Source organism: Nipponia nippon, unplaced genomic scaffold, assembly GCF_047370975.1.
Source record: "Nipponia nippon isolate SJK-2023a ecotype South Korea unplaced genomic scaffold, ASM4737097v1 scaffold_5, whole genome shotgun sequence".
NCBI classification, from domain to species: Eukaryota; Metazoa; Chordata; class Aves; order Pelecaniformes; family Threskiornithidae; genus Nipponia; species Nipponia nippon.
This window is the reverse complement of record NW_028262369.1, coordinates 87,094,810-87,121,326: the sequence shown is the minus strand read 5'-3', so window position 1 is coordinate 87,121,326 and position 26,517 is coordinate 87,094,810. Positions and strand designations below refer to the sequence as shown.

At 44.6% G+C, this 26,517-nt stretch overlaps 1 protein-coding gene across 5 annotated transcripts in view; it reads right to left on the bottom strand.

Moving 5' to 3' along the window:
• Positions 1-26,517, bottom strand: part of GLI2 (GLI family zinc finger 2) — a 197,109-nt gene that overhangs the window by 42,049 nt on the left and 128,543 nt on the right. For all 5 annotated transcript variants that reach the window (XM_087733425.1, XM_087733428.1, XM_087733427.1 and 2 more), the window contains one exon: positions 572-774. In XM_087733425.1, coding sequence (XP_087589551.1) covers positions 572-774 — 203 coding nt within the window. The remainder of the gene's footprint in view (positions 1-571; positions 775-26,517) is intronic.

Here is a 26,517-nt window from a genome sequence, read left to right as displayed (position 1 = left end):
TGCTTGGAGAGCATCACCACCTCTGCGTGCACCCAGCGCCAGCTCCCTGCCCGCCCTCGCATTCTCCCGAAAGCTGCTGCGGGGCAGCTCAGGAGTAAGGAGGAAGAAAGTATGGTCCCTCTCCTTCACCCAGGAGCCATCCTGCCCCGAGACACAAAGCCAACAGGGGATAACCCAGCAGGCGTTGCCTCATCTCTGCAACGTCAGTCCCAGCCAGGCCAGGCAGCTGGAGCGACTGTGACACTTTTTGGGGGAAGCAGGGCTCCCGGTAGAGACATAAGAGTAGGGAAGCTCATAAGAGAGCCGAGAGCGCTGCAGAAAGGAACGTACTTTAAGCAAAATATTTATAATATGATCCAGCAGTAATAGCTATTCTCACGCTCTGCTTTCTCAGTGCAATGATGCAAAACAAATGTGTAGTTAAAGGCGGGGGGGGGGGAGAAAAAGAGACAGCTCTCCCACTTCAGAGAGCAGCTGTGGAGCCTCTGCAGCTGTAAATCCCCAGGTTTTAGGGAATTTCAGTGCTGGTGAGCTACAAAATCGCTGCAGTACCAGTAGCACAGCGTCTTACCGTCAGCCGGGCTGAGGCCCCTGGCAGCAGAGATGACGGAGAGCGTGGGGCTGCCGTGGACAGAGCGGAGGTAGTGCTCCATGTGGGGTGCCACGTAAGGGTGCGGCGGGCTGAAGGGCGACTCGCTGGGCCCGGCGGGGTGTGGAGACAGGCGGATGAGGGAGATGTCAGAGATGACGGGGCTGCCGCTCAGGGGAGGAGGCCTGGGAAAGAAACAGACACGCCGTCACTCACAGCCTCCCTGGAGTGGGCATGGCTGCCTGCTGCCCTCCTCCCTCCCACTCCATCACCTTTGCCCATGAGGGAGGAGGTTGAAGATATAGTGGGAAAAAATGGCCCTCTTGGCATACGCAGGGCCTGAAGCCAGCACAAGCTTCCCGCGGACCTGCACCCACATTACACTAAACATGTACTTGTGCAAGGTGGCTCACCCCAGCGTGGCTGCCTTGAAAAGGGGCATGAGCTGCTTCAGGCACCATCTGCATGTGCAGGCTGCATGGAGCACAACCGGTGGTAGACATCTCACCCTGTCTCCTTGCATGGGGAGGCTGGCTACACAAAGACGTTCGAGGTGAACCCAGGGTTTGCAAGCTCCTTGCTGCCCCTGGGTATCCGGATGTTTAGTGCTGCCATGTGCAGACAAAGCCTTGGACAGGGCTGCCTATGAAAGGATGCAAAAGGTGCAAGGAGTACTTATACTGTCTGGAGGCAAAGTGCTTTGCTTGGCCCAGCATGTGCGGCTCGGCCAGCACCGACGGAGCAGCCCTCCCTGCCTGTGTCCATCACGGCTTTCACAAACCTCCTTGACAGGTCAGCGGTACGGTTCAGAGGGCAAAAGTTCAGGAGAGGTTTTATTGCATGCTTTCTGGGGGCCACCTCTGTTAAATCCCCCAGACCTTCCTCAGGCCAAGTGTTACCTGAGAAAGAAGTCAGTAAATGCTGAGGGATTCAGCAGGTAAAAAAAAAAAGTTCCTGGCAAGTTTCAGCACTCGAGCAGTTTTTTCAGGGTGATCAAAGATGGAAGAGAAAGTGCACAGACATCTCCCAAACACGTCTCCTACTATACCCTCCCAGCCTCTTAGACAAACCGCAGAGGGTGCAAGGAGGGGAGAAAAAGCTACACATCCTGACCTGATAAGCAGTAACCTGAGCACCAAAAGAGGCAGAGCTGTCATTAGGCAAAACGAAAGAGCAAAATCTGCTCTGCGTTAGCGCGCTCTGTACTCACAGACTGCTGGAAGCAAAGCTGGTGTGGATACGCAGGTCATGGCAGGGACAGCGTTTGTCCCTGGCTGGGTGCTTTGGCAAAGGTGAGGGAGATGGATGTGCACCCCATGGGGCTGCACCCCAGGCACGGGAGACCACGGGGATTTGGGATTTCAGAGGTCAGGGATCTGCGACATGGGCTGAGTTAATGGACGGTATTACAAAGGTCCTTCCTTAAGAATATCCAAATATGCCATTAGTGAGTGCATGTAAGATCCGTCTCCCCATGCACAGACAACCACAAACACGAGGGTCTGAGCAGTTTAGACATGCCACCTGCATCTCAGGATCTCAGTCGCACCCTGCCTTATCAACAGTTCAGGTGCATTTTAATTTATTTGTAATACTTGCATATCAACAAAACCACACAGAAATGTAATATAAGCTTTACAGTCTTATTCAGCAGTTTACGAGCATGTTTGTCTTTGTTTGATCTTCCGCGTGTTTCTCTGTCTTTCTGATAAATTAGTAAACCTTGTGGCTTTTTGAACACTTTTTGCTGATGGGTAGTAAATTAAATGCCTTTTAAAATATTTATAGTTCAAAGTATTTTCCTGTAGCAATACACTCTGTGGCTCACTGGTGTGAAATACAAGGCAGTGAAAACCTATCAGATATAAAGGACTTGCGGAGATGCACTGCCACTGCCACACACACACACTCGTCGGACCGAGACCAGGGTTTCGCTAGAGGAACACCCACCAGCATCTAGCCTGTTTTCTTTTACGGTACTGAAAGCCAAACTTATGATGGCATGGCTATTTCAGACTTCATAACCTCTCCACCTGCATCACTATGGCATTTTGTTACCAAAATTATGGGCCGACCGAAGTCCCTCTCCGAGTTGCTCTCCGGTGCCTCTCGCCATGACGTCAGCCGTGGCGGCGGCAAGCTCGGGAAAGCTGCAGCTGAGGCCGCCGGGGCTGGTTTCTGTCGAGGCTGCTAATAAAGGCGGCCGAGCACGGAGCCGACCAATTTATTTCTACTGGGGAGGAGGGAGAAGTGAATCAAAGTCTCTGTTCCAGATTTAGTTTCAATTCATTTCTAATAATCTCCACCGCCTCATCTGGAAAAAATGAAACAGGATTAAAAAAAATGATGTCATTAAGAAAACATCTGACTAATTTTTCTTCTGACGAAGACTTAATATAAGTGAGGGGGGATGTAAATTAAAAGCAGCCCCAATCTTCCCTGGGCCACAGAGCCTGCCTTAATACATAAGCCATGAAAGAAGTTTTCTTACATATACAATAAGTTCCCTCTTTCATCAGTACTCACAGCTTCTCCCAAAAGGGTTGTGAACTTCTTTGATGCAGGCTTGAAACTATGTATTACCAGGTTTACGAGCCTTCGGAGCCTCTGCTGATCAAACTGTGAGGCCGACATCTAAAATGTGTATAACAATATGAAGGGTTTGCTGTTCATTTTCTCTGTGCTAAATTGGGCAGAAACGCTGGAGTCCCTCAGAACAGGAAAACTCCACCCTGGCCAAAAAGGTAACACTGGGAAAAAGATCAAGAATTCACCCCAAATGCATGCAGCTGGAGACCCGGGCTGTGTTTCAACATGAGGCTGACCGTGTGTGTAAAGACCACGTTGGAGAGCAGGCTTCTCCTTATGGCTCTGCTTAAAGCCTCTCCTTGCCACATCTCTCCATCTGTGGACTAGGACAGCTGTACCTTCAGCCAGGTCTGGCTCCTGTAAGCCCTCCCAGGCAGGGATCACCTCTCACTGTTGTACACCTACAATTCTAGCAAAGCACCATCCCACAGTGGAGCACATCCCAAAATAACGTGGCTTCCAGTAGCTGCCTTCCAGGAACAGCTCACTCGGCCAGAGGGATCCTCTGGTCCTAACTCCCCTAAAGTTTGATTTCTCCCCTTTTTTTCCAGTTGCGCCACTGGCATTATTTCTTATGTAATCCCCAAGCCCCAGACTGTGCCATCGCATCAGCACTCTGCAAATACACAAGAGGCAGCCATAGACTCACAGGTCTGCTCCTAGACTGGCAAAGGGACAACAACTAGCTGCTGCTTTTTGAGGGAGTTGCTTAAATGGAAGAGACATGAAGTGATGCCGGGATGGCGGTTCTTCCCCCATGCCCAGGTTACCTCCTGGGCAAGCGGGGCTCCCCATTCCCATGCCCTGAACCCTGCAGTGCGACAATGTCCAGCTTGGGTGCGGTGAACCAGCTCGTGCAATGGTGCCACGGTGCCAGAGCTGGGTTTCTCAGTGTGTCCGTAGAGCTCCCTGCCCACAACTATCCTGCTATCTGTGCATCAATACCTGCTTGCTCCCTAGATCCCACGGATGGCACGAGGAAAACACCCCAGTGCCTGGGGGAGAGCTCCCGGCTCTGCTGAAGCCAATGATGTAAAAATGTCGCTGTTTGCAGCGGGACGAGGGATTTCATCTGACCACGTATATTTCTGAAGAAACTGGGATTCTGGTTTTCAAATAGGCTAAGGGAATTGGGTGTCTAAACGTCATTAAATTTAATGGGAGCCAGGGGCCTGTTGTCCCTGCGGCTCCAGCAAGAAGCCCAGGCTCTATAATTAATGCTCAGGACTTGTAGAGCAATTTGCATCTCTGACGAAGGGCACAAGCCCAGATTCATTTCCTTCCCCACCCAGAAGAGGCTCTCCCTTCCCCGCTCTCTAACAGAGAGAGGCACTGAGGTGGGAGAGACATTACCTGACCCCATCTAAGGGCTGTGGGGCCTCATGGTGATGCTGGGGGGATGCACACTGCTGAAGGCTTTACAGAGCAGGTCTCTACCGGTGCAGTGAATAACCTTCCTCGGAGAGCAGAAATCCTTGCACTGTTTACCTGTCTCCAGCTGCCTGCAGAGAGGAATGGCGGGGCAGCAGGTACATGCAGCAGTGGAGGAGCACGACCAGCACAAGGAGAGCTACCAGCATCCGAGATGTGACACACACTGCTGGTGGGACACTAGGAGATTTTCAGTGGTTTCCCAGGGGCTGGTCACTCCTTGACTGTCTTTCACCAGGGAAAAGAGATCTGTTTAACTTTCCTGCTGCCTGTGTTTTGCTGAAAGGAGTGCTGGCTTGTCTGGAGCTCCACAGTCTCATCCCAAAGGCTGGGGGAAAGAGCTGTTAGTTTTTCTTCGGAAAGCAAGGTAAAAAAATTCAGCCTGTGGTTTTCAGTGAGGTGGACCAGCGTGTCCTGCATGTGCCTCAGAGTGGGGCAGGCATTTGCCCCCGATGCCACTGCTCACAGGAGGGGTGTGTGCTGCGCTCGGTGCATCACAGCTGGACACAGCGCTGAGAAAGGATCCTCGTGGTCCCATGGTAGAAGAGCAGCACCATCTCTGAGGAGCTGGGCTGGGCTCCTGGGAAGGGAAACCCCTCAGGCACTAGCAAAACCAGTGCTAGCTGCTATGAACAGGGCCTTGGGGTGACTTTTTCTCATCTTGCTCTCCCCCTACGGTCATGTACCAGCAATTCCAGAATCTTGTGTGGTGGAGATGCGGCACCATCTCCCCCCTGCTGCGTGCGGGTCTGGAACCTCTGCAAGGGGCACCCAGCAATGAATGCAACAGTTAAAGAAGTTGCATATTTCTGAAATAATCTCCATCAGTTAAATAAAACCCAGAAAAATGGGGACAATTAAGCAGCACTCATGTCCCGTGACTAGTCTAAATTAATGCTTACGTGCCAAATATATTCATTCAGTGGAAAACAAAGGGCTGAATACTTTTCCATATGCTTAACGGAATATGGACACTTGCAGGCAATTGTTTTGCTGTACAATAAAAAAACTGCATAGCTGCTACACAGAGATGGAAGCTCGGAGCAGAGCTGCTCATGGGGAGGGGTATCATAGCCTGGTAGAGTTTTGCTGCAAGAAAAAAGTTTTAAAGCCAACAACACCCTCTAAACCACACATTAAAATCCTTGCTTTTCTTTTGTTTTAAATAAAACTTTCTGGTCTGGTTTGTGCAAGTCCTGCATACACAGAACACCACCCAAAGTCTGCATGAGATGGAGGAGAGCCATATGGATGCCCGAAAAAGGGACCGTGCTCGTGGCAGACACTCTACATATGGGATGCCAAAGCTGTATCCAGCAGGAAATCTAAAATGCCCCAGGATTCATGCTAAACGATTCAATCTAAACAGCTCTCACCAGCCCCTCAGCTTCACCTCTGTTTATTTCTGATTTAAAGTCCCTTACAACAGGAAGGGCAGGAGGTCGTGACACTTGTGCGGTACCCTCAGAATTAAACCCCACGAGGTCCCTCAAAACAAGGTACCTTTCAGAGGTCAAACCTGGGCCACAACTATCGAATTCACATGACATTTGATCATTCACAAAGATTTTCTCCCGCTCCCATTTTTTTGGCTCAGAGAGCAGAGGATGCACCAGGAGGAGCGGCACAGAGCTGCCTTGCAGGGAGTGTGGGGCAGCCTGGTAATGAGGTGACAGGGAAGCACTCATGCTTCCCAGCTATCCCAGCACTGCAACAAGTTGATAATTATCCAGTAAAGTGACCCGATGCTCAAATATAGGGCTATCAACTTGAAGATGCCAGCTTATGTGTCCCACTAGGAAGAGATTGGGATGAGGACCCAAGAGACATCACTGCTAACTCCCAGCCCTCCCCTGCCGGGATGCTCAGCAAAATTCATTTAATTTCTTTTTCCTGTATTTTCTTAGCTCTAAAATGGGGTTAATAATATCTTCTTTCTTCTTCCATACCCACAAAGATGAATATTATAGAAAATCAGAGCTACCTTTGTTAATTCAGCAATTAATGCACTCACTTATAAGAAGCTGTGAAGCTGGACAAAAATTGCTAAAGCTTCTCTGCAGAAATTTAACGGGCACACTTCGAGCAGTTCCCGTTTTCTCCTTTCCCCTCAAAAATGGCTTTGAGGCATGGAAAGAATGAAAAATAAAAAAGATATTTTAACAGTGAGGGCAAGTTCCCATTAGATGGGTTTATGGAGGGAAGTGGTAAATTCAGCGCTGCTGCAAGACTTTATGGCAAAACTAGATGTTTTTCTAAAAGATGGGCTCTAAGCGTACTGCAAGGTTTAGAGTTTTAATAGTAGGAAAGAGTAATTTCTCCCACTGTAGAAATTAAAGGGGGGAATCCTATGGCCAGTGTCGCAGATGTCAGATCAGGTAACTGCGGTAATTCCTTTGGGCCTTAACTGACACCAATCTCTGAATATAAAATCCCTTATTTGTGGATTTGTGGTTCGGGCACTGCTTTGAGAAGAATTTAGGTAGACACTATGAAAAATCCCACCATGCATCTACTGGCAATGGTAGTTGTCTAAATACCTTTAAAAATCACACCTTAAAATCTAATCTTATACCACTGAAGCCAAAGGAAACTCTGCCACTGATGGCAGAAGCAACAAGAACAGCCTCCAATTCGTCGATTCCTCTGTTTTCCATCCGTACCATGGAAATAGTATCGTAATCTAAGGTGGGTGCCATTTCTTAGCACAATTTTTTTCCATCCCTTAGAAAAACCTATTCAAGACTTACTGCAACTTCTAGCATATGTGGTCAATTTAATATATTTGCTCCCAGTATGAAAAAGGATTTTTTTGTTTCCAAATTAAGAAAGAAGGTAAACATCTTTCATTTTTCTTTTCAAAAGACCATTCCGTTTTCAAATGTACCTGATTTCAGTTCTATGTTTAAAATATCTAAAACTAAGAACAAATGGAACAAAAGATTTAATTTCACCTGATATAAGAGTATTATTATTTTTTATTGTTGAAATCAAAAGTATTTGGGTTTAGAACTTGAGATTTTTTTTTTCCATCTAAGGTCCACCAGAAGTTATCAACGTTCTTAGGCTCACAGATTGTTGGCAGCATCATTTGAAGGGAAAGAATTTGTGAATCTAAGTACAGGAATAGCCCCTCAAATTAGAAACTCTCCTAACTACATATGGTTTTTTATTGCATTTACGCCGCATTTACCACAATGAAGGTCTAGTTTTGGCTGACACTTGTAGGCACAACTGCAACACAATAACAAAAACAATATCAATATTTACTTTTAAAATGGAAGAAAAATGCAAATTTTTAATAAGTAAGGTTGCCCTCCATTATACAACACACAAAGAAGCAAGACATCAAAGGTAGAAATTAGAGTTGATATGGGACCTTCAAACCCAAATCAAATTAGTGTCTTGAGGAGAGATCTTTGATTTAAGCTTAATAGTGGTGATTTTTTTCTTGGGTTGTTTTATACTTAATCAGCCACACAGCCCACTGTGCAGACATATGTTCCCAAAGCACATCAAAGCAAGTAAACATTCTGTTTCAGATCCTAATATCCTTTTTTATCCAATTATCTTACTTACATGATCTTTTAATTTAAGTTCTGAAAGCCCACCTTTTCACACAAGCTTTCCTTTAGCGACGGAGGCAGAAGGATGACCAGCTCAGTTCTTGTGAGATACCCACCAAAAAAACCCCACAACGTATAAATCAAAGCGCAGCAGATGAGTCTCTAAGATAGTTTCTTGAGAGATTAATGATGAAAGCCTTCAGAGAAGAAGCATATTTTAAGAAGGGGAACTTCAAGGAAGGTAGCTGAGGGGGAGAGAAGGAAGGAGAGTGAGAGAAAAGGCATGAAAGAAAGCATGGATAAAAGTGCAAGAGCCAATGAAAGTAGTTCAGTGACAGACTGAAGGAGCAATACAAACCTGGAGGCATGTGAACTTCAGGTTGAAACCACCAGGCATGAGAACTTGATTCTAGTAGTCACAAAGTTCGAGATCTGGGGTGTTGAAAAGCTGCGGGCTCAGGGCAGGGAGGGGATGAGGGCTGGGCAGCAGCATTGCAGATGTGGGGGGTGGCAAGCAAGGTGGGAAGCTGTGGGGAATGAGAGGGGAAAGGTGTGGAAACGGACGAGATCCTGATGGCAGAGCTGAGTAGGAAGCTGAGGGAGAGGATTCTGCGCTGGTGAGGGCATGTAGGAAATGGGTGTTGGAAACACGTGTTGGTTGCGACACAGCCGTTTCTCCACATCTGATTGATTTCCCTTGGGACACATGTTGAGGATATTAGCACTTTCAAGCGAATACTTTGCTTGTAGCTGTGAAGACACTGGGCTTCGGAAAACAAATGGGAAGCGTATGTGTGTGGGGAGGAAATCTGAATTTTTGATCCCTACCTAGTGTCTTCTTGCCATGCTACATTTGGGTGGGGGCTTTTCTGCCTTAAAAGAAAATAACGTTCAAGTGCTACAAAGGAGTTTAACATTTAAAAGGCTATTTCCATAGTACTTCTAAAAGTCCCTTTCCATGTTATGCCAGCACTAACCTGTTGTGGAGAGGGCAAGTCAGTGGCAGTAACACCACAGCAGCGGAGCTCATGGAAGAGTCAGGCAAACCATAGAAAATGCTTATTCATTCATTACACTTTAAATCTGCCTTGGCTCTATACCCGTCATATCCCAGAAAAGCAAAAAAGGACCATTTCTCTTCATCATGACTGTAATACAATCAACTGGCTGCAGCATTACTCTAACCAACGTTAACTAACAGAGTCTATGTCTGACATCTATAATTTCATGTTAACAAATTAGGTAGACTCCTGCATTTCCTGGTACCTTGAATGCCCAAGAAGCTCATAACTTTTCTTTATATGCAAAATGTCAGGGAAAGGGCAAACAATGTTATGCCAGAAGACCATAGCCAAATCACTTGGTTGGAATGTGCTGTAAATCATGGGGTGAATGGAAAATGAATCTTTGTTCCAGGACAGCAACTTCCAGCTTTAATGTTGCTGCTAATATGCTCCTTTTCTATTGGGAATGTCCTCTTCCCATAATCCAAGGTCCTTAAATCCTATAACTAAGCAAGACACCAAGGAAGGAAAACCTACACCTAACTAATTATAAAAAGTCTGAAACGTCCTACTTCTTTTTTCTGCAGTGGAGGGGGGAACCATCGGTGTTCAGCCTTTAGAAAGATGATGTGTTTGCTCTAAGCAGCAGTAAGCTGTTGTAACCAACTGGAAACAACCAGAAAATGATGGTTAACAAAGGGGAATAAAAAGAAACGGGAACAGGTACAGCACAGATCTCTACAAAGCCTTTCTAGACACAGCAGTCAGAGGAGCTCTGTCTGTAGAGGTGACTGTGATAGCCACACAGAAACACATCTCACACACACACGTACACACACCCCAGACATGCTGCTGGCATGCTGTGTGTGTACCTGCCTCTGGTGCATCACAGCACAAAGAAGTAAAAGATATGCATTCCTATAATAGCAAAGCTTTTGGTCGGGGCTCCCTGGGTTTTCGGTAGGAATTAATTTTACTGGCATTTGACACATTTTAAACAGCAACAGCACTCACAGAAACCTCCAAAGGGAAATATTCCTGAACAATATATAATAAATACATTGATTTCTAATAATAACCATCTGCCCTAAATCTTCTGGCTGACAGGTTTAGTTGGACCAAAGGCCCTTTTCACATCTACTTCATGACAGTTCCCATCACTACATAAAGACTTTGAAGTGCCCTAACGTGCAGTAAAATGTGAGATAACCTACCAAACTGTCAATATTTCTTCACTTCTAAAAGGAAATGCTAATGGCACTCAAAGAGCTCAAGATGTAATGTAAGATCTGATCCAGCAGGCTGGCTGATCTAACCATCCTTTCCTTTGCTATGAGTATGCTGAAAAGCAAGCAATTACGTGGTGAAGAGCAGAACTAGGTAAAAGTTTTTCACTGATATGACTGCAGGAAGAAAAGCCTTTTTATTCCAAACAAGCTTTTCTCTTGGAAGTGTCTGGAGTGTTCTGTATAAAATAAGAGAATTAACAATAAGTTAGCTCTTCCATTTTAATTTCTGCTTTTTAACCTATCACTTTTTTTCTTTCCTTTTTTTTTTATCGTTAGAAAGAAAGTGAACCAGAATGAAACACAAATGTTTTTAAAATCTGGACTACATTCAGCTGGGAGTTAATTTTCCATAGGGAAAAGATTAACACAAATATTTCAGAGAAAGCTGAATCTCTCTCCAATTGACTGTGATAAACAACTGGCATTCCTCTACCAGATCTAGCCTGCAGTGTGAGACTCAGAAAAGCTCTATAGCAGGAGAAAATAAATGCAATAAACAGAAGCTCAGTTCTGTGGTAAAACCCCAGCACTGCTTGCTGAACTGTGCAAATCCAACAGACTTCAGAGGAGCCAGGATGCTCCCCCCACCCCCTAAATCATCAGCTCATGGAGGAGGTGTTTTATATCTCATCATCCACATACCACCCGAGAAGCCTTCCTTCCAAAACCCTTGTACTCCCAGATCCATTGGTGTCATTCTCCACAGCTGCTCTCCTATTTTTCCAGTTTTGCAATGACACAGGAAAATATAACATATTTATCAAGGAAGGAATAGGGATCTGATGTTCCCCAGCTGTTTACTGCTGAAAGTTTACACTAGTGCTTTTCAACCTGTGGTTTGCAAAACCCTTGGGAATCATAAAAAACTCCTTCAGGTGCTGTGAAAGATAGCAAATAAACCCTGCAAGCCTCTTGTTATTTGGGCTAAATTCACTATACCATGTTTGACAACCCTGCTGGAAAATTTTTAGGGAGGCCACAGACTGTAATAGCTTTTAAGTCCCTCATTGACCCTATGCTTCCCGAAATCAATAAAAATTACATACGAGACATTCTCAGAGTAATCACTGACCACCACCCCAACTCATCCAACACTCACTGACATTAGCTAGCACTGGAGCACGCACGCGTGATTTAGGCATCTTTGCTACGCCGGCGCAAAGGTAACCCCATCTCCCATGTCAGCAGCACCGTATACCTATGGCGACACCTCCCTCCCGCCACCATGCAAAGGGAGACCTGTGGGCCTCATCTTTCATTCTCTTATCTCATGCAGCTATTCCTTATGCAGACACATTTCTGTATACAAATCCCATTATACTTGACCCTCGGTTCACCCTGTTTCCATTACAACGCTGTAGACTCAACCAGACTTGCTCCAGTGCCAACTCTGTGCTGTCATTCCTTGCGCAGAGTGGTAATAAAGAAATCACTGTTTTAAGCTGACAAAGAACAGATTTCTTACTAAGTAAACACTGATGTTTTGGTAGGGAAATTAAGTTATAAAATTTTGTCTACAAAGGGAGACCATACAGATGGAGTTTGTTAAGAGACAGCAATACAGTCAACAGTGGTTAATTCAATTGCCTGCTACTTATCAGATTTTTTTTTAAAAGGCTTATCCAGCTTTTGTAAATGCAAATGCAGAAAAACATTTCAAAGAATCATTGTCGTGTTAGCTGGAGAGTGATGCTCATACACAGACAGGCTTTCGAGGCCGAAGAGCCTGCCCTTGCACATCTGCCATGGTTGTGTCGGGGTCCAGCGGGTCTGGTGCTCACCAGTCTGGCAGGAGAGGATGACTGAGCACAGCACAGCTCATCACCATACCACCACCCTCCAGTGACCTCCATCCTCATGGCTGTGCTGTGGCCTCGCTTCCCCTGGCCATCGCCCTTGCCTGCCTTTCTGCCTGCGTGGTGCCCCACACCAATTTTAGATTCCCCAAACCTTCCTTCAGCTCAGATAAAAGCAGGGCACTAAGCTCAGCTGAAAAAAAATTCAGTATCTCCAGTTCTCAGCTGAGCCTTAAATGACCCCAACCCAACCTTAGATGTTGCATCTAATTCCCAAAAGCACCAGGTTGACACCAAGTCACTGAAGCTGTTTCTCTCCTAAACGCAGCAACGGCAGAGGCACAGTCACTCTTTACTTTCCCCTTTCCAGGGAATCACAGCTGCGTTTGGGGTGCTGCCTGAAAAACAGGGGATTTTTACAGCATCAGTGCTGGCAAAGGCCCCCGGACATCCTCCTCATGTTAACAGTTCTAGTGACGGTCCATGCTGCTGGACCAGGAGCAGAAGCATGAGGTTCCCCATCACTCCACAAACCTCAAAAAACACCCTTCTTGCATCTCACCAAACACCAGCTTATGCTCCCGTTATAGCATCTAAGTGAAGAGAGTGATGAGCCCTCCAGCCCCGTTTTTCTCACTCTTCCAAGCCCTCCAACCATGCAGAGCCAAGGAAGAGGTGGCTGCTGTATTTGCATGGCCAACTGCAGGTGCTCAACTCACACGTTATAGCCATCACTTTCCACAACAGCAGCCAAAGTCTGTCTGAGGTGATACTCTAGGTAGTCTGAATATAACCTCAATGAAAGCAGGTATGTTTTGGGGACAGTTGAAAATGACCAGAGACTTGTGGGGTTTTTTTTAAACATTTTATCAGGAAGGATAGAGAAAAAGATGTATTTTTGCATAGGATAAAGTTCACTACGGGATTCAGAGTGTAGCATGATGTAAAGTTTCAGGCGAGCCAAAAGGTGTTAACATTGTGTGCCCTTTAAATGATGCACTTAGTCAGTAAAACGAGATGTGCTTAGGTTGGAACTATGTAAATACAGTCATTTTATTAATATAAGGTAAAAATCCAAAAAAGAGATATTGCTGGGTAATTAAGTCACCAAGTATTGGTTCTATTTAAAATTCAAGAGAAGGGATATTAAACATATTCAAATTTTAATGAAAACATTTGCAGTGGCTTTAATAATTTGGCACAAAATTTTATTTAAGCATTTCTCTCCAGTTTTGGAAAAGGCAAACACAGGGCCATTGTATTGTGGTCTGGGAATGAGAAAACAGAACTGCTCAGGTGCAGTGGGTTATTTTACCTGTTTAGACAACACAGTGATAAACAAAGCAACCCTGGAAATCAAAGCTATGCTGGAATCCCAGCAGCGAGGTTTTCCATGTGGTAGCAGCTTTTGAAAGTCCCATCAGTCATCTTTTTGCACCTTCAAGTATCTTTTGCAGTCCAAGTTGATTTCAGTGGGGTGTAAGCTCCTACATGCATTCATTGTGGGAGCAGGCTGCTGATGGGATTTTGATGTCTAAATACTTCTGGCTCAGAGTTTACTTTAAAAACAGGATTTAAGGTCCTGCAATTTGCATGTTTTGGGGTTTTTTTTCAGTTGTATCTGCTGCTTGATTTGCTAAAATAAGCAAAGGACATAACAGGTGAAAATAAAGCAGATTTTAAAAATATTTTATGGTTTAAATAATCTAGAGTGTTGTTAGTAACCCAGGAAATTCAACTATCCAGAACTGAACTTCTAACATTAACAATACCCTTTATGTGCATCGCATTACAGTGCAAGTTTTAAAGCTGTTCATAAATTTCGTAAAAGCAAAATAATTACTCTTATGCAGCACTGCAGTACACATTTGGTACTCATGAATGCTGTAAGGATTAATACAACCATTCACGCCTGCTACAAAAGAGCTTCTAGCCAATAAAAAAAGGTACAAGGAGGCACAGGCCATTTTCTAAGCTCAGTCATATAGTATCTGAGGGACAGAGCAAGTGCAAGAAGAGTTGTAAGGACCTATGGGTAGGAGATAAACTTTTAATTACACAAGTCCCACTTGAAAGCTCTCACTCTGGTCTTCAACGAAGGAGGACAAAATTTTGATGAGCAAAAAAGGAACAACAAATGCAGCTCATGCTATTGTACCCATAGATTTTTACTGGCATATTTGTCAAGCTCTTGTGACGCTCCCAACGATGCCAGATTCCCTGGCTGTACCCATCTCTATCTTCTACCTTCAGCCTTCAAGAACAGCTTCTAAAAGTCTCCAGTTTCATTTTAATCGAAGATTTGCTCCTGGACTCCAGAGGCTCTTTCATTTGAAACTCAAATGCAATCAGGGGGAGTGCAGACCACGATGCACTGTAGGCAAGGAGATTATCTTTCAGCCTAGCTTTCACCCACCGAGGATGATAACGGGAGGAGAAGATTAGATTGAGACCTTGCACTGGTAAGTAAGGGAGACTGCACACACGCACACACACGTATACACAAATCCTTACTGCACTGGAAGTTCACAGATCGCAGCAATTTTGCTGGTGAATGTGTGAACCACAAAATTGCCCTGCCTGGGAGAAAAGCCACCAATGAATACAGAGTTGGTAGGGTTGGGGCTGGGTTTACGAATGGCAAAGCAATGAAATCAATCACAGCAACCAGAGTCTGGATGAAGGCCAGTTTGGCAACATAGTCAAAAAACAAATGAAGGGCTAGGAAACCACTGCATCTAGTGCAAGATTTTGGGAGGAAGCATGATCTGCTCTTCAGCACAAGGCACCTCGAGGAATTTTCTGTCCCTTAGTTTGTGCCATTTACTCACTGAGTCCCCCTGAGAAAGGTCACTTACCCAATACGCTGCACCAGTGTGACATACCTGAAGCAATGCAACATCCATGTGCAAACCAAGCCCAAGTCTCTGCTCACCATCTGTCCTTATCAGAAACTGTCACAGAATCCACCAGAAATGCAAACCCTGCTCTGCAGAGATCAAGCATGGAGAAATCAGGCTGATAGGATCCTGAGGTCCATCAGCACATCAGGACCTGAAGGGAAAGAAGCTACAGCTCACAGTGCTCCTACCTCCTTCACATTTCGCAGAAGCCGGCTCTTAAACAAACAAACAAACAAAGAAACAACTCTTTGAAGAGTTTCTTATTCTTGCGGTAACACTCGTCTCAGCACCGACAGGATTCAAACCAGACGCGGTCGAGGGAAGTCTGGAGTCATACCAGGTTGAGATCTCACATGCCAAGAGAGGTCAAGACCTAGCCAAGCCTTGAATAGATGACTTGCAAAGAAAATCCCAGGACATGGAGGAAGTGGTGTTGGTGGGAGAGTGCCTTTCCCTCTGACTCATTAGGCAACGCCACGTGATGATGCGCTGGCAAAGAATACAGAGCAGCCGTCATCCTATCTGCTAAAGCCCAAAAGTCCAGTGCCTTTGTCCTTGGTAAAGGTCCTGTGGGACTCTTAAAAAGACATGGGTTGTAAAATATCTAACCTGGCTCCATTCCATTTTAGTCTCTTATGTTCTAGTCATCTCATTGCTCTCTTCCATGAGGGAGGGTTTGAACTTTCCTGACCTAACCTGAAAATGGTTTTGTTATGTGTGCATGTACAGTTCCTTTTCCAAAGATGGCTAGAAATTTATTTGGAGTTTGGAAGTCTTCTATTTTTTCAAGTGAATAAAGTGGTTTTGGGTCTGCTGACACTGATTTCACTATGATCATTTCTCTGTTTAGAGACTTCTACTGGAAATAATATACAAACAGGTAGTAACTATTTAAGTGTTCAAATGTACTGGATAAAACTTTGCAGATACCTCACTTTTCATCAGTTCCTGGCATTACTTCTTACAGAGAAACAGCTGGGCTGGAGGACTAGGAAAAAAGAGAAAAAGCTAGAAATAACTTTTATATGATTTCTCCCCTGGGAAATGACTGCAAAATCCTTCCCACTGGTCTACAGATAATAGAGTTATTCACCCTGACCGGGTCCCTACTATATATGAACTCTTATGCTGTACCCTGACCCCCACAAGATACCATCACAAAATGGGTGCCTTGTGATCAGGGTAAAACAGTAGCAAAGTTCTCATTTTGCTTCCTTCCAAAGAACAGAAAACATTGTTGGCTCCTTGAGGGTCTTTTCAAACAAGCAGGACCACCACACTGTCTGACCTGAGTGGTGATCAGTTATTCAAAGCAGCACCTCAGACACTGTTAATTCCTTGAAAACTTGCTCTTCCCAGGAAGCAACCACTGGGACATTTTGTCCGCATGGTACATTGCAGCTAGGCTCCTCTAAGTTGGCCTCTTTGACACCAGTTCTGGGATCTCTGTGATGATGCTGGGCTCACAGCAATGTTATGTGGAAGTGACCACAGAGCTCTAGTTCCTCTTCATTAGGCCTTGACTTCTACTTTGCCAAAATCATCTGAAGAAACATAACTGAAGTGAAGCCCTTCATGAGAATACCAGCAAATAACGCATTACTGTAACAGGTCTGAAGTCAACTGCCAAGTCCATATTGGCACAAGAACAATCCCTAATATAAACTATTTTTACAGAAGGAATACATGAGTGGGATTTAGTAAACACTTCTATTTTATGGCATCTTCAGAAGAACACCTCTCTCCAGGACAGTATGTGAACACACATTTAAATTCCTCTGTAGTAAATGGAGCTAAGCAGATATTTCTAACTAAGCATATACTTAGGTGTTTTCCTGAATAGGGAGAGACTTAAAAACAGTTCCATAGTCTAGATAATTTTCCGTATATCCCTCTGCCTCATCAGCTCATCATTTCTTTTCAAATATCTTCTACAAATATCTCTTCTCCTTCTTTGCTAATCCCCATTAGATTGGTCTTCCTTTCATTTACTGATCTGATGATTGAATGCGTTAATTCCTTCACCACCCTATTTTTCTACACCCTGCTTTTTGTCATTTACAATGCAGTTTTCTCTTGTAAAATATCATACTGCACTTGAGTTGGGATGAAAGACAGCGTATGAAATCAAGTGTTTTATCTCACAGTGAAGACAAATAGTCACAAACAAGAATATGCATGTAAGAACATCACCCTAATACAGCTGTAAGCTTGAAACTTTCATATTTTTAATGTATTAATGACACACTCGTAGTCTTTCCTCTACCACTGGTAATTTGGGATGTGTGGTTACTCTGTGGGATCTTAAGAAGCTTTCAGATGAAGCATTCAATCAGCAGGTACCATGTCCTGCAGCTGGTTTGCATATCAAAAGCCCTGTAAGTAGCTCCAGAACCAAGCTAGGAAAGCCTCTCATGAAGGGGCAAGAGGAGGAATAAGACTAATTCTTCTCCGGGATGCTTTTACAGGATTGAAAGGAAAATATTTCAAAGGCCCTTACAGGATTTAGGAACACACATTTATTTTTCAGAGAGACTTAAACTCAAAAAACTCAATGTGACTGCATTTCATACAGGCCTAACATATTTTTTCAGGCATGCCTGACTGCACCCAGGTACTGTTAAAAATGACTTGGGTACATGTGTGTGGGGTAGGGAGAGGGGTAAGAGAGAGATAAAATGATTTGTGGCAGGAAGAAATATCTCTGCTGTGAGGAGGCTCCACCTGTACAAAAGAAACACTGACGCACCGCTGCACTCGTAGAAAGGGCAGGAGGTGGTGGTGGAGCCTAACTCTCACATTTAATCTAACAGCAGGCGCTCAGCAGCGGGGAGACCATGGTACAGGCCATTCTTCTGCCCAGGGCGTGGAAAAGGATAGCTCCTACCTCCCAGGCTGCTGCCATGCTGTAAGGTGTCCCCCCCTGCCAAGCAACAGCTTAAAAAAAAACATCAAAAGGCTCACAATCCCCTGGTTTCACTATCAGCTACCACAATCAATTATATCAAACTCCAGTCCCATACATGCCAATAAAGTGAGTGCAGGGAATGCAGTAAACTTGCTCTTGGAGTGGAGTCTGGCCAACTGATATCGACTAAACCATGAATATGGTTTTTCCATAGCACATCCTCCCACGAGATTTGCCATGTGCAGAAAACATCCCCATCGGTCCTACAGAAGCTGTATGACCTGGACGTGTATGCTGGACTCCAAGCATGCACAAGTCACCTCATTAACGTGTTTGTGTTTCTTAACTCCATTCCAGACATTTTCTTAATTTTTAGGCACTTAACTCCTTTACTAGGGCTGGCTTTGGGGTCCTGAGTTTCAATGAAGGCTGGGGGAGTTAGACATTAACTGGGATCCAGTAAGTTTGAAAAACCCACCGTGCCTTTGCATTACCAGTGCTTCACAAGCCAGCCCTAAGGGTCAACATTATTTTGAAACCCACAACATCCACTTTCAAAATCATATCGTTAGCCAGACCTAATACAGTGGGATTTACATTCTGAAATCATACACGCACTTTTTAAAACTTGACCTTTGAGTAATACTCTAAATTTTATCTCTGTTAGTTGTCTATTTAATATCAGTGCTGAAATATAAAAGAACAGGCACGAAAAGCCTGCAAGGCAGAAAATTATGTAAAATCACAAATTCTCAAAATGGTCTGGCGCACAGAAGAAAAACATACATACATGGTTTAATGTCAAAGCCAGGGATCTGATCTAGAAAGCTCACTTAAACGCACGGGTTCCCGCAGGAGCACTCTGTAGATTTGAGATTTGCCAGAGGAACAGCACCCAGTTCTGCTCTTTGGTTTGTGCAGATGTGTGTGCACGGCATTAGCTGCAGGCAGGGTATCCAGATCCATAGTTTTGCCAAATAGGGTCCTTTTTCTATTAGTATTATTTTTTTTCACTTTCCCCCTAGCCATCTGGGTGGTCCGAGAATCAGACTCAAAATACCTAGGATCCCTTGAACCACATGTTCTAATCCCAGCAGAGTTGACTCAGTCCTTCATCCTTCCAGGGTAAATTGACTTCTCTGCTCTTTATTGCGTGGGGGGAACTTTTGGATGAGATTTTAAAATTTCCGCTCTGTATGGACATTAAAAATCCTACATTTTTCTTCCAGTATCACAAGCCAGCATTCCTACCATTAGTTTTTATCTCCCAGCACCTTGTGTTATTTGCTTCTCATGGCCACCGGTAGCTGGGAACCCAGATTAACCAGGACCTGAAAAGTGATGTGCCGCAGGCTTCATTTCACAAGCCAATGGGGTGGATGAGTTTTGTCCATTTATCTCCACACACACTGGAAGGATTTCAGAGAAATACAGCGAAAATGAGGAGGCTGAGCAGATTGATATTTGAGTATATGCTGCAGGCTGCAGCCTGGCCAGTTCATTAGTGCGGGGAGGAAGGATATGACAACATGCAGCAAGTATCTGGAGGGAGGTGTTACACAAGGAGGTGAGCTAGGAGCAGCAGGGTGAAATTCAGGGAGAGAAAAAACAAAGGGTGGACTAGGAAGGTGAACTGCATGGAGAGCTTTTTTTTTTCTGATTTGCTACAGGATAGAGTAAAATTTAACAAGGAGATACAGGACCAGCGTGGGGGAACCCGCACACCCTTGTGCTGTACAGGAGAAAGTGCTACACAGGAGCAAAACGCTGCAACAGATCATCGTCTTCTGTCCTCACGACTGTAAGAAGCTGCTGAGAGGTGAAACGCCATCTAGAGAGGGGATTGATTTAGGATTAAGAAAAAGGAGAGGCCAGGAGGGGCAGTGCTCCACATTTAGCCAAGAGAGAGCTTGGGAAACAAATTCGTAACACTGGAGTTTAAAAGGGCAGGAGATTGGCACTGAACATTTATCCACTTTCACAGGATGCTGAAAGCAATGGAGAATGGGCAATACCATTGAGATAGCTTCTGAAAGACCCGCGCTCTCTGTTTAGAAACTCTTTAGAAAGCAGCAGGAGAACAGAGTTCAAATAAATTTTTCCTAAAGCACAAGCTTAACAGCGGATAAGGTGGAAGCATGAAGTCACTTTTAATCTACTATAAAGTGAGGTAAGCAAAGGGATTATCACTTCAGACTTGCTGACATGAAGCTCTGAGAATGACATTTAAAAGCAATGGTGGATTACAGAGTGACATCATATTAAACGAACACATGCCAGAGGTTTACATAAAAGACCTCAGAGATCAGGCTCTTATTCTCAATACTAAAACCTCCTAGCCGTTTTTACACTTCTGGCGGTGATTAGGCTAAATTAGAGCTGCAGTTTTTCATTCAGTAAGTCATGGTGTCACAGCACCAGCAGCTCGGTGGCCCAGATCTTAACTGAGTGCTAATGGGCACGACTCCATCTGAGCTCACTGAGGCCCCTCACTCCAGTGTGATGATGCCGGCATTCAGCAACTGAAGATCCAACCCAAATATTTCTAAGTCCAATCTGCATCTTACCACATAGTTCAGTGAACCTGAAACCATCTACCTTCAGGTGCCTCTGGACTTCAGGTTTGAGTTTTTCAAAGTATTCTGAGGGCTATATAGCTAAACACACACGATGAAACTATCTTCTCAATGTAAGGAACAGCATAGATATGCAAATCTCTCTCATAATGGAAAATGCTTGAAAATTGTTAACAAGATTCAAAAGAGAAAGCTGTGGGGTTTTGTTGTTGGTTTGGTTTTTTTTTCTTTTTTTTTTTTTTTCTGTAGAATAGTTTATCAGATTGTAAAAACCTACAGAAACATTCTAGCCCTGATGAGTGTTTTGGATTATGTCTGCCCCATTTTCAGAAGACCCGATCAGCCTGTCCTACCACTGAGGTCAGAAGATGTTAAGCGTGTACCTTCTCAGTTTCTGCACAGGTAGGTAGTGCTGTGTACTTTCCTGATGCCTGGAAACATGGCCACAAGCCCCTTCTGGGGAGCCAAACGAGTCACAGGCCACTTGACTTTTCTTAGCTCTCAGAACATCAGGAGGGTGAGTACTACCGTAACGGCGTTTTAGAGATGGGAAAACTAAAGCACAGATGGAATTAAAGTAATTTTCCCAGCTCCCAAAACAGGACAGCAGCAGCCCAGTATTTAATCTGTGGTCTCCTGGAGATGGATTAAGTGACCATCAAGTATTAATCCCGGCAGTTTTACAGTGAGATCAGTATTGATAGTTCCCCAAAACACCTCCTGCAGGTTACCAAAGAGCCACCTAAAAGCAACACACTCCTGCTAATTACAGACCAGGGAGAGGTTTGAACCAGCCTTCTGGAGGGGACCAGCCACTCCAAACCATCGCATACTCACACATTCTTATTTTCTTAAATAAATAAAAGAAGCATGTGGGAAAGAAGGGGACAGAATAAATTGGATGTGGGAGCCCCCAAACCTGTTTCTCAAATGAGCAATGTATCTATTTGGTGAAAGTCGTAAAACTTTGCAAAACACATAAGAAGGCCTCTCTGAGCAGCTGTTTGCTTTGACTCCGGAGGGAGCTCGCTCTATCTCCAAAGCAGCACAGTACCATCAATCATGACCTGCCAAAGGTTTTCTACTCTGGTAGCAAAGTAAATATGAAAACACACAGGTTTTATTGGCGTGTACGTTCTGTGGCTCAGCTGAGCGGCGTCCTTGCTGCAGGAATGAACACTACCTGGGGTCCTGTCCTAAACTGCCTGATGGAATCAAAGCTGCAGCCTCACGGAAGCCATGTCCCATGGAGGTTAACCAAAAGCACTTTACACACACCCGGTAACGCACAAAGGCGGCTCCACGAGCTTGCGATGCAACCGCCTCCCCTCTGCCATCAGCTGTGGTCATGAATCCCCCCCGGGTGGAGGGGATGACCGAGAGCCCCCAGCAGAAAACGGGGAGCCCTGGCAGGAAAGCCCTGGCAGGGCTCGGCTGCAGCATCGTCAGGGCCACAGGGGTGCTTGGAAAATTTCCCTGCAAAACTCCAATACCCCTTCACTGAGTGTGCTGGAAGTGAGATTTTTCAAAGGATTTCTATCCGACAAAATTGAGGGGGGGTTTTGTGTGTTTTTTTAAAATAGGAACAGCAAAAGGCACATCTGTGACAATAGCAAATTCCACCTCTAAAGCAAGAGACACTGGTGTTTCTTAAAGCACAGTTATAAGATGATGATGATGATTATTTTTTGTATGGCCAAACAACATATTTTCCCTTAACCCCACTTGGCCTCCCTTGGGTGAATCTCACAAAAACAACACAGGAAAGAGAAAACCAGCCTGAAACAGATATCCAACACGGAAAATCTTAGGTTCAACATTAAAATTGGCAAATTTTTAAACACTTAGCCTTTTTATGATGAAAAGTTTAACAGTCACCTTGGCTGCCTGTGAATTACCTTGCCTAAACAGATCAGAAACATTGGAACTGGTCCTGAAAAGGTATTCTGTAATTTTTAACATAGTAAAAAGAAAACAAACTTCAACAAGGAAGGGTAATAGGATCAGATAAAGAAAAAAAGTGTAGGCTGAATATCAGGGAAAATCTGTAATATATTAAGATCTCAGGGAAATGGAGGAAGATCCATGATTAAACCAGATAAAATCCCTACCAGAGGGAAATTAAGGGCAACTCCACATTATCATGGAGCTGGTGTCTTCTCTATGTTTAGGTCTTTGGGACAATTCAGTCTTCATGAAAGCCATGGAATTTGTGACTATCCGCTCAGGGTTTTTTTTACTATTTTTATGTGCGGACAGAAGAACAACAACAATATTTTGTTAACAAATAATGTCAGAACTGCATCCTGAAACACCACCAGGATGTCGGTAGAAAAACAACGCTGCTTTTGTTTGTTACACTGCATAATGCCTGATGGGTTTTAACCACAGTTTAGGAGCTACTGTTAAAAAGCTTCTTGCTGAGTCAAGCCTAGGCATGCTGTTTACAAGGGTTAGCCCTGAAGGCTCTTGCATTGGCAAGGACTTTTAAGCTGAGCTAAGGAGTTTTTAGTTATTTTTGTTGTGCTTTAAAAAAAAAAGTTGAGAGTAGCTAAGCACACCTGAAAGTGGGGAGTGGAAGGGAGCTATCAGTAATCACCTGCCATCTCTGCCAGCAGCTTTCCTCTGCAGTCAAGGGCTTGATCTTGCAAAGCTGATCTTAAGAGTCCCCTTGGTTGAAAGTGGAGGGAGTTATTGCAGAGACTGGGCCCCGGTGGAGTAAGCTTTTGTGAAGAAGCTCAGTAAAATATGAAATATCCCCTTTGTTAGAAAAGGACCTGCTCTAACTTATGAAGTGAATTTGGTTCAGCTTTGGACCTGCTGAAACACTCTGGCTGATGACTTTTGCTCTGGTAACGCTAGTCTGTGTTTTGCCTACAACTAATGGTGCAGAGTGAAATTCTGACAAATATAAAATATAAAGCTGCATGCAGGAAATGCATATAACACCCACTATTGCCCTTCCACAGAGCCTGGGCCATCCTGTGCTGTGGGAGAGGTGAGGATCCCAGGGAAAACCAGTATGTGGCTGTGTAATTTAATGCGTTATCCCAATGGCATACAAAACGAGTCAGAATCTGCAAATTTATTTTTCTGTCATTTCTTAGCTTTTGAGTGCCGTATTTTGCAACCTTATTATTAAACAATATGGCTGTGTGGAAGTGGTACCTCATAAAATTTATATGTACCAATACAATTTCCTTTATTCATTCTGCTCTAACTCTACAGTCCTGCAAGAGATTTCATCCCATACTCAGTTTTGCTCCATTATGCATTACATCCTTTCTCAGTGTCCACTGGGCTCCAATCCTGCCTCTCCCCCCATCCTCCATATGACCACAAGCTCACAAGCATCAGAATCCAGGGTGATGCCTTGAACCCACAATATTCCTGTTGGTTTGCACTGCAGAGAGCTCAAGGATTATCTGAATGAGATACTTTGTTTTTCTAGACTAGCCAAGCAAGCATCATGATTCTGCCAAATTGTTCTTAAAGACAAAAAAAGATGTCAAAAAAGGAAAGAGTGGTGTATCACAAAAGAAGTAAAACCAACGGAGGTTGTACAGAAAAGTGAGTTGTCCTAATGACTGGAGAAACACTATTTTACCCCCCAAAAAAAATCTCTAGAAGTATATTTCAAGGCAATACCAACATGACCTGCTTCTGGACATATACAATAAATGCTCAGTGATTTGGAAGAAGACGCAAGCCCTGAAAATTATTTATCATGCTGTTTAACAAGGAAATGACTGAGAGATAAAGACAGACAATAGTGAGCAGAAATGCAGCAAATCTTTCAGGCCCCCGTCTTGGCATGTCGATCTTTTATTACTCGAGTTTTCCATATTCCCAACCATATTCTCAAGACAAGGGTCCCACAGGTGGTCCTGCTCAAGAGAACCTTGCAGATGAGTTCCTTCCAGTCAGGATAAAATAATGTATGTTCTCATTAGGCCAAATGCAAACAGTGATGAAGGGGAATGCACTGCCATGTCACATCGAGCAATCAGGAAACCAACCTTTGACATAATGCAGCAGGCAGATAATAAGACCCCATAGTTAGCAACAAATGAGACTACACTTAATTTGCTGTGCAATGTTCATGTAATTAGATAAATTTGGTACCAGCAAGACAGCAGACAGCTAGAATATGGGCTTGATGAATTGGGGGCTCTCTGTCAGGCACTGATCACATTAATCATAAATCCAAAACTCAGTGACACAATTTTTCTTCCCAACATTTACCATAATTTTCTAGAGTGAAAATATGCACATGCCTTTTTTTTGGAGTTGTTTACTTTAAACAGAAGGATAGATTTCTGCACCACCAGGATGGAGTTCAAATTTCTAGAGGCTTGACTGTGCCCGCAGAGTCTACCCAGCCTACTGAACAAGGGAAGCGCAACCTCTATGCATGCTCTAGCCCAGCTCCGCCACCATATTCTGGATGATTTCACATTGGACATCCTCCAGCGAGGAGGGTGAGCACTGTTATGATCTCCAGAGCAGAGACTGGAGGAGAGAAGAGGAAGACAAAAGAGAAGTAGAACAAAAACTAGAGGAGGAAAGGGCAGGGGATGATGTTAAGATGTTTGCAGATAAAACTGAAAGAGGAAAAATGGTCGAGAGACTAACTCCACAGCTGGTGAGAATTTTCCCAGCGTGGCTGTGCTGTAGTCCAAGGCACTTGGAAAAGAGCCAAGCAGAAGTGGCATTCGTTTAACCCTAAAAAAACCCGCACAGACAAGAAGCAGTTGGCTGCTCAGCTTTGGTGCTTCACCAGCCACAGAGACAACCTTCAGCACAATGCCCAGGTAGTAAGACTGATCTTATCAAATGTTTCAAAGAAAACTATGTTTCCTCTTCTAAGACCAACAACCAAGTTTCCTCTCCAGTACCTCACAAGTCGTTTTTGTAAGTGGTGCTGCTGAGAATGTGAAGGATCCCAAAGAAGAAAGGTAATAGGTAGTTACCAACAACTCTACCAACTCAGTCCAAATACTAAGCAGGACACTCTTGGTCCCCTGACAGACAAATGCGGTCACTGCTAAGACAGTGGATTATTAATATTGGCATAGATGAACAGAAACCTGATCTGCCAGCACTGTACACTTGGCCAGGCTTGATCAGCTGGACAACCCCAATATGATAAAATACTGGCTCCCGTCACTGGGCGTTATGGTTCACAGGTATGCGGCACCAGCTGGCAAGCTCTCGGTTGCGTTCTGGAGAAGACTCTGCTCCATGACCCCAGTGAAGAAGCTGCTGCAGAGGCAGTGCACCCTGTCCTGCCCAGGAGGAGTGAAGGGGAGCACCGAGTGGGGCACACAAATAACCTGGTGCCAAGCATCTGAACATCTGCCATCCTCTCTTCTAACCACTTTTTTGAATATTGCCCCTTTCCGAAGTCAGGCTGTGCTTTATTAGCCAGAACTCTGGTTCATTAACTATCTCCCAGTAAATTTTTTTATTAAACTGGCTTTCTTTTTTCTACAATTTTCCCCTTTGCGCACAGTGTGGAAGGAACTGCTCTGCCCCTTTAAACATCCAGTCAAACTGACTGCCAGCCAAAACGACAACGACTTGTCTTCTGGTAGGATCCAGGGGAATGCCCTATCATTTTTTCCCGCAGCATTTTGGAAGCAGAATAAAGCCCTGGTAGCTGTGGGACTCCACAGATCTCCTGGCTGCCGCTGTCTGCGCTACTTGCCTCCTGGGGGCTGTTCCCCGGCTCACACCTATCCTGAAAAAGCACAGCTCTACAAACAGCCCCTGCAAAGCCGGGTGAGTGCTGACCCCAGTCTGATGGCGAGGTCGCAGTGGGGCTCCAGGATCAACAGAGGGATCAAATGAGAGTTTTTTAAGT